The sequence below is a fragment of the Apodemus sylvaticus genome, chromosome 22 (assembly GCF_947179515.1).
Source record: "Apodemus sylvaticus chromosome 22, mApoSyl1.1, whole genome shotgun sequence".
Lineage (NCBI taxonomy): Eukaryota > Metazoa > Chordata > Mammalia > Rodentia > Muridae > Apodemus > Apodemus sylvaticus.
Window position 1 is genome coordinate 29,140,976 of NC_067493.1, and position 13,961 is coordinate 29,154,936.

General features: G+C 37.8%; 1 protein-coding gene across 1 annotated transcript in view; it reads left to right on the plus strand.

Moving 5' to 3' along the window:
• Positions 1 to 282: 282 nt before the first annotated feature.
• The window catches only part of LOC127672477 (cytochrome P450 3A13-like), an 80,228-nt gene continuing 66,549 nt past the window's right edge, over positions 283 to 13,961 (plus strand). Inside the window, exons 1-3 of the mRNA XM_052167623.1 lie at positions 283 to 353; positions 1,862 to 1,955; positions 12,350 to 12,402. Of these exons, the coding sequence (XP_052023583.1) occupies positions 283 to 353; positions 1,862 to 1,955; positions 12,350 to 12,402 (218 nt within the window). The remainder of the gene's footprint in view (positions 354 to 1,861; positions 1,956 to 12,349; positions 12,403 to 13,961) is intronic.

Genomic DNA, 13,961 nt, shown 5'->3' on the forward strand with positions numbered 1-13,961 from the left:
GAGAACATAGATTTAGTTATTAATTTCCTGCAGAAAATAACTACAAAAAATTTAAAATGTCAGTTTTAATGAACAATTGCTAACTGTAAAGAGGAAACTCATGTTTCAGTACATAGAATACAAAGTTCATTGTTCAACTGACAATATTGATTGTTCCACCTACTGCCCTAGCACATAAATACTGCTCATTGGCAGCACAGATACACAACTGGATGCAGAAGGGGAACTCAAGGCCTTACCTGCTAGGAAAAGTCAGAGAATAGATTTGTTGAAGTCAAAGCAATGGACCTGGTTCCAAACTTTTCCATGGAAACATGGGCACTGTTGTCAACTATCGTCGTGCTGCTCTACCTGTGAGTAAAGGCTCGGACTCCTCTTCTTTGTATTCCAATAGTTGGGATGATTCTTAGGCCCTTATTCCCTTTTAGAAAACAAAAGTTATTATCCAATGAAAATGCATTCTGCCAGGGATGATAAAAGAAATCTGCTGTAAACGAAATATTTTATCTCACTGAGCTTTTCAGCCATACTGTCAAACTCTTGTTTAGGAGCCAGTGTTGTGAGACTAAAGACCAGGCTTGAAATGGTTATTCAATTACTTATCTTGGTAGTTTTGTGTTATTGGTCTGTAATTTGTCACATTAGTACAGAAAGGTTTTTAGGATATAGAACTCACAATGTCTACACCTGAGATGTTAAAGATTATTCTGCCTGTAGCCTGTTTGTCCAGAAAGTATTTTCAATATAGATGGCTAGGTTACAAAGTCAATTAATTAAGTGCATTTAGCTGATGTACTCAGTACCAAAAGCCTTGGAAGAAATAAGACAGATATATGATGACTTATATAGTTGTAATATCATTTGGGTAACTCATGGTGCTGTTTAACTATTCTTGGGAAAATGGAAGAAAACATCTTATGACCATGTCACCAATGATACCTTGGAAAGACAAAAGATTATGGTGCTATGACAGTAATTTGTTTTAAGTATTACTTCCATGGGCATGAATGGCTCAAAGGCATCTGCAGCAAGAAATCACCACACCTGAACAAATGGTGCCTTCCAAATACTGTATCTTTAAATGAGAGTATTCATGCACATTACTGTTTTGCCTACATGTGTGATAAATATGAATGTCAGAATAAGGTACTTGATTCCTAGGTACTGGGATTATAACATGCTGTGAGTTGGCGTGTTTGTATGTGTGTGTGTTTGTGTGGTACAGAATCTGGTACCTCTGCAAGAGCAGCACATGTTCTTAACTGCTGAGCCTTCTCTCCATCCCAACACCTATATGTTTGAAGTTATGAACAGTTTGCAGACTGTGAGACATGACAACTCAGAAAGTTCCTCTTAAGTTGAGCAAACTCACAGCTCACTGCTTACATAACATTCACAAGGGATCTTGTGGACCTTGCATTCAGGTTACCCATAGTGGTTATCTGTGCTTACTTCCTAAGTCCGTGAGGCCCTCAGTAACATTCAAACTAGTTTATAAAGTTGTATTACTTATTAACTCTAGGATTAGAAACATCAAGCATTAACCTAAAATGTCTATGCTAAGTCGGAATGTGAAGGGTATGAATACTCTAAAAGTTTATGTTAAATTCTGGTTACCTGTCTCCTCACTGGAAAGATTCTAGTAACTGTCAATATTTGCATCCAAGAATATATATTCACAGAAACATATATACACATGAATATACTCATATATATTGAGTCAATGATATACATAAATTAGTACCTGTGTGAATATATATGTGCATATATCAATACCTATACATGTCCATATGAACCTGTGTTTTCATATGTGTGTATGTGTTAGTATGTCCATGACCTGGTTTTCTCCTTCATGTTTTAGTTATGGAACTTCTACCCATGGACATTTTAAAAAGCTGGGGATTCCTGGCCCCAAGCCTCTGCCTTTTATTGGGACAATGCTTTTCTACAGGAGGGTAAGTAATGTTGAGCTACTTACTTTGCTTCAGTGACTGTCATTTTCATGCCTGTTAAGAAACCCTGTGTCAGTTCACCAGTACAAGTAGCCATTGCAATGAAATGCTAAAGTTTTCAGCTTTTAAAATGGTTTGTGCTACACCAACATCATTGCCATATTATCTCTGGAATTTATTGACTTGAGCTGATGACTGCAGGTTTTTGTCAGGTCAAGGGAGAACCCTAGATCTTGACACACAAAGGCCCGATGCCAAAATGCTAATGTGTAAATTGTGTAAAAATAAAAGACTTAGGTTTCTTTTTCAGTTCAGATTCTTGAAAAGTACAATTATTCCTAATCAATATTAAAAGGATCATATGCATAAGTCCACTGAGTGGCACCCAACCAATTTGAATTAGATTTCAGTTACATTATTTGCTCTACTTGTTGAGTAGCTCGGGTACATGGCTATCAAGAATCATATTGGTACTTTGGGGGAATATGCACAAACTTGAATTCTTAACGGAACTCTTTAACTGTATTCTCATTTCCAACATAGCAGCCAAGGCTTTGCCACCTAAATGAAGATTTGGCTTTACTCCTTTTCACTACAAAATAGGACCCTTTGTATAACTCTAAGGAGCTGGAATATGGGAGACTAGATAATTCCTATGAACCACAGATGTTTAACCATATCATGAGTTTTGTTTCTCAAAATAGAAGCAGATTTATACAAAATTATCAATGAAAGCATGATGTGATAGATATGAAAATACTTAGTTGTAGTGTCTGTAGTGTGTGATATGTGTAAATACATACATATATACAAATACATGTACATGAACACACATACAGGCAATTTTGAAATGTTTATTTACATAAACATTTTGTGTATGCTTTCTAAAGATGGAGTTCTGGCATATCATTTTTAAAAACAGATCAACGTGTTAAATGTTTACTCATTAGATCATGATTCTTCCAAAATGAGGGCTTAAGGTCCAAAGAATTCCACACTTTTAGACCTCACTTTAAAAAGCAATAACTTCCCCCATAATTTTTTGATGACCTCTTTTTATGTATTTGAAATACACTTGTTGGGATAACCATGGGCTGAGGGAAAGTTTTGAATCCCAGAAACTTCATCCTTGACTGCTTAGAGGACATAGCGCCAGATTGAGACAGAGCCTTGTGAAATCTGTTCCTGGAAATAACGGGAACTGCTTGTATTTTCTGTACAGACTCTTCCGTTTGGACTTTGACTATGTTGTCTGGAAGAACTTTGTATCAGTATGGATCAAATAGTACCACCCTTTTTAGTTTTTATACCCAGATCAGTAATTTGTACCTAAATGTTTAAAAGCCCCAGATGTCCCTTACACTAGAAAAGGCCTCCTAATACTATCAAAGCATTCCAACAAAAGAAATTTGAGGATACTACTCAACAAATATACAGAGATGACAAAGATGTTACATGTTTAGAGACTGTGTAACATATCTTTAGAAACATCTAAAGAGAAATTGAATGTGCAATGAACTTGAACAGGTATTTAACAATTTGATTGATGGTTAGGAAGTCTAAACTAACATTATCCTGATGCTATCTATATTCCCTGCAAATGATATATTCTTCTATCCCATTTCAATTCTCACTTGCCCCCTCATTACTTAGAAGAGAAACATATAGGTATCTAAAGCCAGCACAACAGTAATTGTAACTGATATCCTAGTATCTCCTAGGTAAAACACCCCAATGTTTAAAACATTTAAATGCTGGGTTTTATACATTTCTTCTTGTGATGGCCAAGCTACAGAGCTATTATAAGAAAGCTGATTAACAAAACGGGCAGTTTACACTTGTAGGACAATGGCCATTCTGAGAGCAGCCTCTGGTTTTCCTGTTATTAGTACTGTAAAAGTTATGGTTAAAATTGATCTAGAAATACTTTTTAGTAAAATCCTAATGTAGTTCACAGAGAATGTGTTAATCAAAATCATCATACTTAATGTGTCATTAAGGTGCACAGGAACAATAGCAAAAGAAGGGCGTTAAGTAAAATAAGGTCTGAATGAGCAGAGGAATTTTCACAGAAATAATAAAACTGACCCAAGTAATTTTGAAGTGTCCCTAAGTCTCTTGAATAGGGAGATTCTCACTCACTTCAATATATGGAGGGTTGATAGATTAGGTAAGGTAAAATATAAAGTGATGTCAATGGCATGGTTTGTCATTGTTTCAATAGATCATTTGATTATCCAGGTGGACATCTAACAGCCTAAGGTCCTTTTCACCCCTTTCACTGACTATGGTATAATAGGAAATATCCAATGGGCAAGTTCTAAGAAGTTATCTTTAATCAGATGAGGTGAGCACATCTAGGATCATCCATCTACTAAGAGGAAAGGAATAGTATTGAACCATGGAGTATGCCATTTAAGGGGAATTTTATTCTGAAGAAAAGCACAGAAATCTCACCATATTCTGGGCATTGTCTATCCAATGGATAATGGAATTGATCAGAAACTAGAAAACTCAGGTGATGAATAAGTTGGTGATGTTTGATAAGCTCTACCCCTAATCCCAAATGGATAATAAAATAATAGTCCTTACCAGTCACTCAAATGAGAACATCCATACTGATACTACAATGAAAATGCAAATAATTCATGATATTCCAGTGCAGATAGAACACTGAAACATCAGAATTACACAGTAAACATCATATCATTAGTATGTAGGCTTCCTAAGTGTCTATGTGTCAAAATGGATGTCAGATTCATAGGCTCAGTAGACTTCATCACCTTCCATGGAAGTGGTAGAAAGTAATGCTAGATTGCTAAAAATTAATTGAATGTAAGTAACAGGCTGCCTTGTCTCATAGAGCACACATTTTTTTTTTTTGGCAGTGAGACATTTAACCTATCATCAAGTTGGGAGTATGATCAATGAGACTTCAAACTTATCATCATCTGCATCCCCAGTTTCTGGCACCCATAGTACAGCAGCTGCTTTCAAATAATAGGAATGTCTGAAAAGGTGCTTTGATACCCAAGCTGCTTCATAAGCTGCATCTGGGAAAACAAAAATATATCTATTTCCCGACGTAAGCACAGAGTAGGACCACAGTGTTTCCCTATAGCAAGATCTTTCTATAAACACCTCTATATCTGGAGCATGTCTGCCATAAATTCTCTGCAGCAGTTAATCTTTGTTGATCAAGTCTCAAAAATAAATAATCTAAATGAATTAAAATTGAGAAGATTTTTAGGAGTAGGCAGGTATATGTACAATTCTTTTTCTTTTCAAGAAACACTTTAAAAGACCCACTTACAATTTCTGGCCTTTGAGGAATGTAAGAGAAACCAATTATATGTACAATACTAAAGATGGCACAAATTTTAAAGGCACCAAATGTGTATGCAGGAATGTTGTTTTTAACATTTACAATGGCTAGCTATAGGAAATAATACTTATTTATTTATTTATTTATTTATTTATTTATTTTTATTTACATTGCAAATGATTTCGCCCTTTTTGGATCTCCACTCCCTGCAAGTCCCATAAGCCCTTTTCCGTCCCCCTATTCTTCCATCTACCCCTTCCCACTTCCCTGTTCTGGAATTCCTCTATACTCTTGCACTGAGTCTTTCCAGAACCAGGGGCCACTCCTCCATTGTTTTTGGACAGCATTTAATTTGTCGATGATGTCCTGGGTATTCAAAGTTTCTAGGCTAATATCCACTTATCAGTGAGTGCAAACCATGATTGATCTTTTGAAACTGGGTTACCTCACTTAGTATGATGTTCTCCAGCTCCATCCATTTGTGTAAGAATTTCATGAATTCATTGTTTCTAATGGCTGAATAGTACTCCATTGTGTAAATATACCACATTTTTTGTATCCATTCCTCCGTTTAAGGACACCTAGGTTCTTTCCAGCTTCTGGCTACTACAAATAGGGCTGCTATGAACATAGTTGAGCATGTGTCCTTATTGCATGCTGAAGAATCCTCTGGATATATGCCCAGTAGTGGTATAACAGGGTCCTCAGGAAGTGACATGCCCAGTTTTCTGAGGAACCGCCAGACTGATTTCCAAAGTGATTGCACCATCTTGCAATCCCACCAGCAGTGGAGGAGTCTTCCTCTTTCTCCACATCCTCGCCAACACCTGCTGTCTCCTGAGTTTTTGATCTTAGCCATTCTGACTGGTGTAAGGTGAAATCTCAGGGTTGTTTTGATTTGCATTTTCCTAATGATTAATGGTGTTGAACATTTTTTAAGGTGTTTCTCAGCTCTCCGAAGTTCTTCATGTGAAAATCCTTTGTTTAGCTCCGTACCCCACTTTTTAATGGGGTTATTTGTTTCTCTGGGTTCTACTTTCTTGAGTTCTTTGTATATATTAGATATTAGCCCTCTGTCGGATTTAAGGTTGGTGAAGATCCTTACCCAGTCTGTTGGCTGACATTTTGTCCTTTTGACGGTGTCCTTTGCCTTACAGAAACTTTGTAGTTTTATGAGGTCCCATTTGTCAATTCTAGATCTTAGAGCATAAGCTATTGGTGTTCTATTCAGGAACTTTTCCCCTGTGCCCATGTTCTCCAGGGTCTTCCCCACTTTCTTTTCGATTAGTTTCAGTGTGTCAGGTTTTATGTGGAGGTCCTTGATCCATTTGGAGTTGAGCTTGGTACAAGGAGATAAGAATGGATTGATGCACATTCTTCTGCATGTTGACCTCCAATTGAACCAGCACCATTTGTTGAAAAGACCATCTTTTTTTCCCCACTGGATGCTTTCAGCTCCTTTGTCGAAGACAATGTGACCATAGATGTGTTGGTTCATTTCTGGGTCTTCAATCCTATTCCATTGATCTGCTTGCCTGATATTGTACCAAAATGATTCTAAGCAATTAGTAAACTAATGTTTACCAGCATTCCTAGTCATTTGGATAAACATGTGGAGTAACCCAGACATGTGTCACATTTGTGGATGTCAAGAATTGATATGTCTGTAACATCTATCTACTATAAGATTGTAAGCCTTGGGGATTTGCACCATAACAAGCAGTAGGCAGATAGGTTACATGATCAGGACGATTTGCCATACCTGTATGACGATTTGCCATAACTATATGAGGTCTCAAAAGGCACTGGTGTCTGTGGCCACTACCATAGGTGGGTGGTCAGACATGTTTCACAGAGGTTGGTTGGAAATAGCCACTGAAGTTTAGGGTAGGCGAAGAGATGGAGACAATGAATTGATAAGGGCACACTTTTTGAGGTGAAAGACATCAGCACCCAGCAGTTGTGATAAGGGCACACTTTTCTAGACTGAAGGAGGGCAATTCTGATGGTCCTGTTCTCCGCAATTGGTTCAGTATTTGTCAGTAAGAGAAGCCAGGGGCCAATTTCTGGGAAAAAAATACAGGCAGATTTTTTACATACCAGGATGAAAAGGCAGATTCAAAGAGGGAGAAGGGGGTTTCTGGCATATTTGGAGAAAGAACTATATGAGGTCTCAAAAGGCGCTGGTGTCTGTAGCCACTACCATAGGTGGGTGGTCAGACATGTTTCACAGAGGTTGGTTGGAAATAGCCACTGAAGTTTAGGGTAGGCGAAGAGATGGAGACAATGAATTGATAAGGGCACACTTTTTGAGGTGAAAGATATCAGCACCCAGCAGTTGTGATAAGGGCACACTTTTCCAGGTGAAAGACATCAGCACCCATCAGTTGTGATAAGGGCACACTTATCCAGGTGAAAGACATCAGCACCCAGCAGTTCTGCCAGGTAGATGAATTGGAAAGGAAGAAAAGGAGAAATCATTTGAAATGTAAATAAAAAATATATCGAATAAAAAAAAGGAAAGGAACAAACTGTGTTTATGTGTGTATGTGTATGTGTGTGTGTACATATGCATGGGCATTTGTGTGTGTGTGTGTGTGTGTGTGTGTGTGTGTGTGTGTGTGTGTTTTGTCTGTGGATTCAAGGGAAGCCAGGTAGGGGCTGGTAGAATTATCACCACCCAGAGCTACAGACTAGTAAAAACAAAAGGGAAGTCAGTTGGGGGTGGTAGCTCAGCTGGTCCCAGAGAAAATCTGGTAGCCTTAAACTGCACACAACATTAGAGAACTGAAATTGAGACTGAGGCATAGCAGAGATATGATGGAGACTTGACTGAGAAGCTTGTTTAAACTGAGAAGACACACCAAATATCTGAATGGAATAATAGGAAGCTGGATATACTGCTTGACTTCTTTCCAAGAAAGTAGAAAGTCTAGTGCTTGAAGATTTTGAAGAAAATAAAGAAAATCTCCTGGTTCTGAAGCTGTTGCTGGGCATGCTGAGACAAGTGAAGTATCTCTTCATCCTCAGGAAATTTTATAAGCTACCAGGAGCCACATGCTGTAGAGTCCAGCTCTCACATTCTAACAGCAGGTTCTCTGGAAGGAGAGATGGGTATAGGAACAGGGGCAAGAGAAAACACATGGAGAGACACAAAAACATATAGCTTCTGGTTCAAGTCTCCATCTTCTAATCATCCCTGTCTCCCAAGAAACAAAGGTAGACCAAGCCCCTCCCCTGAAGGCTGGAAACTGGTTCTTCTTGTTCTTCAGAAGGTGGATGGTCAGGTTGCTGGCTGCTATTCTTGAGAGCAGTGGGCAGGAGGAAGTCACAATTCCTCCCTTCTATTCTTGAGAGTAGTGGGCAGGGGGAAGTCACAACATGCAAGGCATGTACACTGTCAGAGTAAATGTTTAGAGGATAAAGAAATGCAAAAGAGTCTATGCTTAGTGAAGACATAACTGAAACATACAAAGTAGGATGAATGACTTCTTCAAGTATAACATCAGCCATTCGCGATGGACTCTCACTAAGAAACACAGTACTTGCTGTGGGGATTGTATACCTCATACAAAGGATAAAATGATTAGAAAGTAATGTTGATGAATCTGAATTAAAATGTCTGCAGAATATGATATGCCAAGGAGAGCTACCTGTCAAGGGTCAGTGAAGGCATAGAGTACATCTATTTCCTCTGTGGGAGCCCCATCTGCCCTCCAGTCTATATCTCCTCCTGCAACTGAGACAAGAACTGCCCTCATGCACCAATGTCTGGCTTTCTCTTAGGAGGTTCACCCTAACCAGTGATACAGGAAGTCTCCCCTAACCAGGAACAAAGGAGGAGAGGCAAACCAGGGACACAGTAGGCCTCCTCTGACCAGGGACAGAGTAGACTGTACAAAACAAGAGACAACACTGCCTTCCTCCAAGGAGACCTGCTCTATCCCATGTTACAGCTGTTTACCTATTTACAAGTAGTCTGAATCCAGTCATAGATAACCAGGACAGTTAATATCAGAGATAACCAAATGACAAAAGGCAAGCACAAGAATATAAGCAACAGAATCCAATGTAATTCAAGATCATCAGAATGCAGTTCTCCCACCACAGCCATCCCACATTACCCTAACACACCTGAAAAGCAAGATTCATACCTAAAATTCCATCTCTATAAAATGATAAGAGACCTTTAAGGAGGCTGTAAATAACTCTCTCAAAGAAATATTGGAAAACACAGGAAAACAGTTAAAAGTACTTAAAGAAAAAACAAATAAATCCCTTAAATACATATAGGAAAACATCCTCAACCAAGAGAAGGAATTGATCAAAAATTCCAAGACCTAAACTGGAAATAATGACAATAATCACAAATGTAGGAAACCATGGAACCCTGCAAATGTAAAATTGGAAAGAAATAAGGAGCTACAATGAAAGCATAGCCATGTGAATACAAGAGATCGACAAGAGAATCTCATGAATAGAATATACCTTAAAAGATATGGACACACTGTTCAAAGAAAATATAAAGTGTAAAAGGCTCCTCATACTCATACAAAACATCTTGGAAATTCACAACACAATGAAAAGGTCAAACCTCTGAATATTAGGACTAGAATAGGGTGAATAGAGTTCAAAAGCCCAGAAAACACCTTCAATTAAATCATAGGAAAAAAAAGTCCCTAACCTAAAAAAAGAGATGGCCATAAACATACAAAAGACTACAAATCACCAACTAATTGAAACAGAAAAGAAAATCTTCCCCTCACATATTAATTAAAATACTAAACCTACAGAACAAAGGACAATATTAAAAACTATATGGGGAAAAGACAAAGTATAATATAAAGGCAGACCTATCAAAATTACACCCAAATTCTCAACAGGGCTGATAAAAAACAGAAGACCCTGTACATGTGTTTCACAGTGCATAAGAGAACAGAAAGGCCAGCCCAGGCTACTATATCCAACAAAATTATTTGTCACCGTAGTTGGAAAAACCAAAGTATTCCATGACGAAGCCAAATTTAAACAGTATCTTGCTACTAATCCAGTCCTATAAAGGATACTAGAAGGGAAAAAATTCATTACATAAAATACAGGCAGATAACACAACGAAGTAATAATCTCATAACAAACACAAAAGAAGAAAGTAATACAGACACACACACACACACACAATATTACCTCCCAAAATAAAAATATCAGGAACTAAGAATCAATGGTCGTTAATGTGTCTCAACATCAATAGTTTCAATTCCACAATAAAAAGATACAGGCTAGCAGATTGGATATGTAAACAGGATCCATCACTTTTATTGCATACAAGAAACAAATCACACTGACAAAAAACAGACACTACTTCCAAGTAAAATGCTAGGAAAAATTCCAAGCAAATGGTCCCATGAAAAAAAGCTAGAGTCACCATTCGAATATCCAATGAAATAGACTTTCAACCAAAATAGTTGAAGGAATTTCATATTCCTTGAAGAAAAAATCCACACAGACGATGTCTCAATTCTGAAAATCTATTCCCCAATGTAAGGGGTCACATATTCATAAAAGAAACTTTACTATAGCTCAAAACAAACGTTGACCTCACACAATAATAGTGGGGGTACAAACTTTTCTCTCAGTGATTCCACCACTCTTTCTTTTTTACAGATCTACAAGTCTGACATTTTACAAATATTATTTCTACTAATCTCAGAATCCACATTGAGCAACACATAAGTCAAATAGAAGGAATGAGGATTCCCAAAGGGCAAGATGATGAGAAGATTAGGGAAAGAATCATGGAAGAGAAATATAGAAGGAACATAGCTCTGAACAGGTTGTCTTCCATAAAATAAGGACTTATGTTGGAAATTTATTAAGTAGCATACCTTCTTACATGCTACATGTAGGGGAAAATGACCAAAGTCACCACAGAGTTAAATCAGACAATTTTGGAAAACAATCTAGGATAGTTCAGACACATTTGCCATTCTGACCGCTCAGGAAAAAGTCAGATCCCTTTGTAACTACAACTTCTACTTTTGTAATGCACTGTCTTTATCCCTAGACTATAACTTAGGAAGTCTGCTTGTGTACAAGGACACAAATGTAATATTCTCTTTATCCTTTCTTTAGGGTCTCTGAGCATGCCTTAGTTCAGAATAGCTCTAAGCCCTGGGGTAGTACTCTACAGGACAGGTTTTAACATCTGCCAGGCTGATAGTTTCATGCAGTTGAAATTCACAATGGCTGAAGAAATAAATGCCTTCTTTATATTGATTGCCTGGAACAGACAAATCCCTAGGATAGACCAGGCATCATATAAGCTATAGGATGATGCCACAGACCAATAATACCAACAGTTAAGAGGATGAGAAATTCAAGTTCAGCTTTATATACACAGAGACTGAGTCAAGCTGAGGTAAATAGGATTTTATCTCAAAAAAGTCACAATAACCACTTAATGACTACATTAATTCCTCCCACAACCCAGGGATCAGTGGTAACAGTTGAGATCAAGCTTTTGACTTATTTCCCTTATGTCAGTGAAGAACTCCTCATCTTTTGATGTTTAACAGAGGCACCAGAAGGCAAAATCATTTGCCTCTACTTCATTTCTACTATAAATCTAATATATATTGTCTTCAATATACTAAGGACATTAAAATCCTAAATAAATCATAGGGTGAGTGAAAGGGCAGTAAGCAGTGAGAAGCAAAGAGATTTGAAAATTCCTGTCAATCTCCCTGATTCTTGATGCCTTCATGCATCTAAATGTGAAAGGCTAGTGTGTTTCAGGATTACACAGTCAAAGCATAACCAAAGAAACTGACATAGAATAAAGCAGTTGGCACTCTACTTTTATTAGAGAAGAAAAAATTTGGGAATGTACAATACTCAGAAACAAAATCATGAATATCTTTAAATTCCTGGCATATCTCAGAGAATACTGTAGGATTTCAATTACTTGCAAGATAGAAATGTTAAAAAAATGAGCCTAATTTCCTGGTGAAATTGGTTTCTCACTTAGAGGCAAAATGTGTATAAAAATAATGATCTATTTAATTTGTTTTCCCAGGGTTTGTGGAAATGTGACGTAGAATTCCGAAAAAAGTATGGTGATATGTGGACGTAAGTAGTTTGGAAATGTGTAATATGTAGTTTTGCTAAGATGTGAAACCATCCTGACTGATGACTCTGTCAGCCTAGAGTATCTTGGGATGCATTGACCTATATTAAAGTGTATGAAAGACTGCCATGCCAACAGTTCCATAAGTATGTTGTAATTCACAGTCTGAATTAAAACATTGCAGGTCATGATTTTTCTGCATCATTTAATGATCTAGCCACATAGCCTTACTTTTACTCACTGTCATATAAGGATTCTTGGCTCTATTTGTTATTAATTAGGTATTTTTTAGTTGTGTAAAATATATTAATTTAGACACAAGTAAAACATGATTATAAATTTAAAAGAATATCTCCTGCCCTCACTTAGGCACCAGAAAAGCAGTTAATAAAAATATTTCCAGTATTCTCAAAGACAGGATTTCTTTTTCTTTTTCTTTGTGTTTTTAAATCTTTTTATTGATTACTTATGAATTTCACATAGGCCATCCCACTACTACTCATCTTACTATCCCCTCATATCTACCTCTCATCCTTGCAACCTAAACTCCCTACAAAATAACCACACACACACACACACACACATACATACACACACACACACACAAGCACACGCACACTCGCACACATACACACACACACACACACACAGGCAATTAACTACTACTGATGACAACAATGATGGTGCTGACAATGTCAAAAAATAAACTATAGAAAACATCTCATTGTGGAAACTACAGTATGTTTCTCTGTGTCCCACAGTATATCCCTCTGTCCTCACATCTTTACTTACAAATGTTCACTGCAACGAGTCATTGGTCTGGTTTGAGGGCTCTGACTTGTGTGACACCATCAGTATTGGATCCTCATTGGGACTTCTCCCAGTTATTTTGTTGTTACCAAGTGTCAAGGAAATTCTGAAACCTTGAAAAAGGACTGGCCAATTCATGTGTCTGAGTCATTAGCGGATGATGTAGATTTAGAGGTGGGCCAACTCAGAGCCCGGGATCTAGGCCTGGGTAGTAAGAGAGCTAGTTATCCCACTGTCTATCGCTTATCCACACTCAAGGGTGAGCTTACCAGCATTGCTATAGCCCTGCCACCCAATAGTACCATCAACAAGACACAGGATCAGATTTACTTCTTTCATTCCATGAGATGGCTCACTCACATCCACATCTCCAGAATCAGATCTACTGCTGTGCAGGCAAGATGCAGAAACAATTCTTGCCAGTGCTGCGGCAGATCAAGGATAGGGCCAGTTTGTCAGTTCTTTTGACCACAGGGCCAATTCTCCCAGCTACCACAGGTAATGAGGGGGAAAAAAGAGGAGGGCACCTCCCCATCCCCCACTGCACCTCATCATGGATGAGTGGTAGAGACAGCTCTGGCTCAATCTCATCCTCAGGGCTGAATCACCTGCATCCCCTCAACCATGGCCAGCTCTACTGTGTTGCTCAGGTGAGGTGTAAGACCTCTAATTGTTCATTTTAATATAAATAAATGTAAGGTGTAAATTAATATGATGGCTATTTTTCTTTATACAAGCTAGTTACCCAATA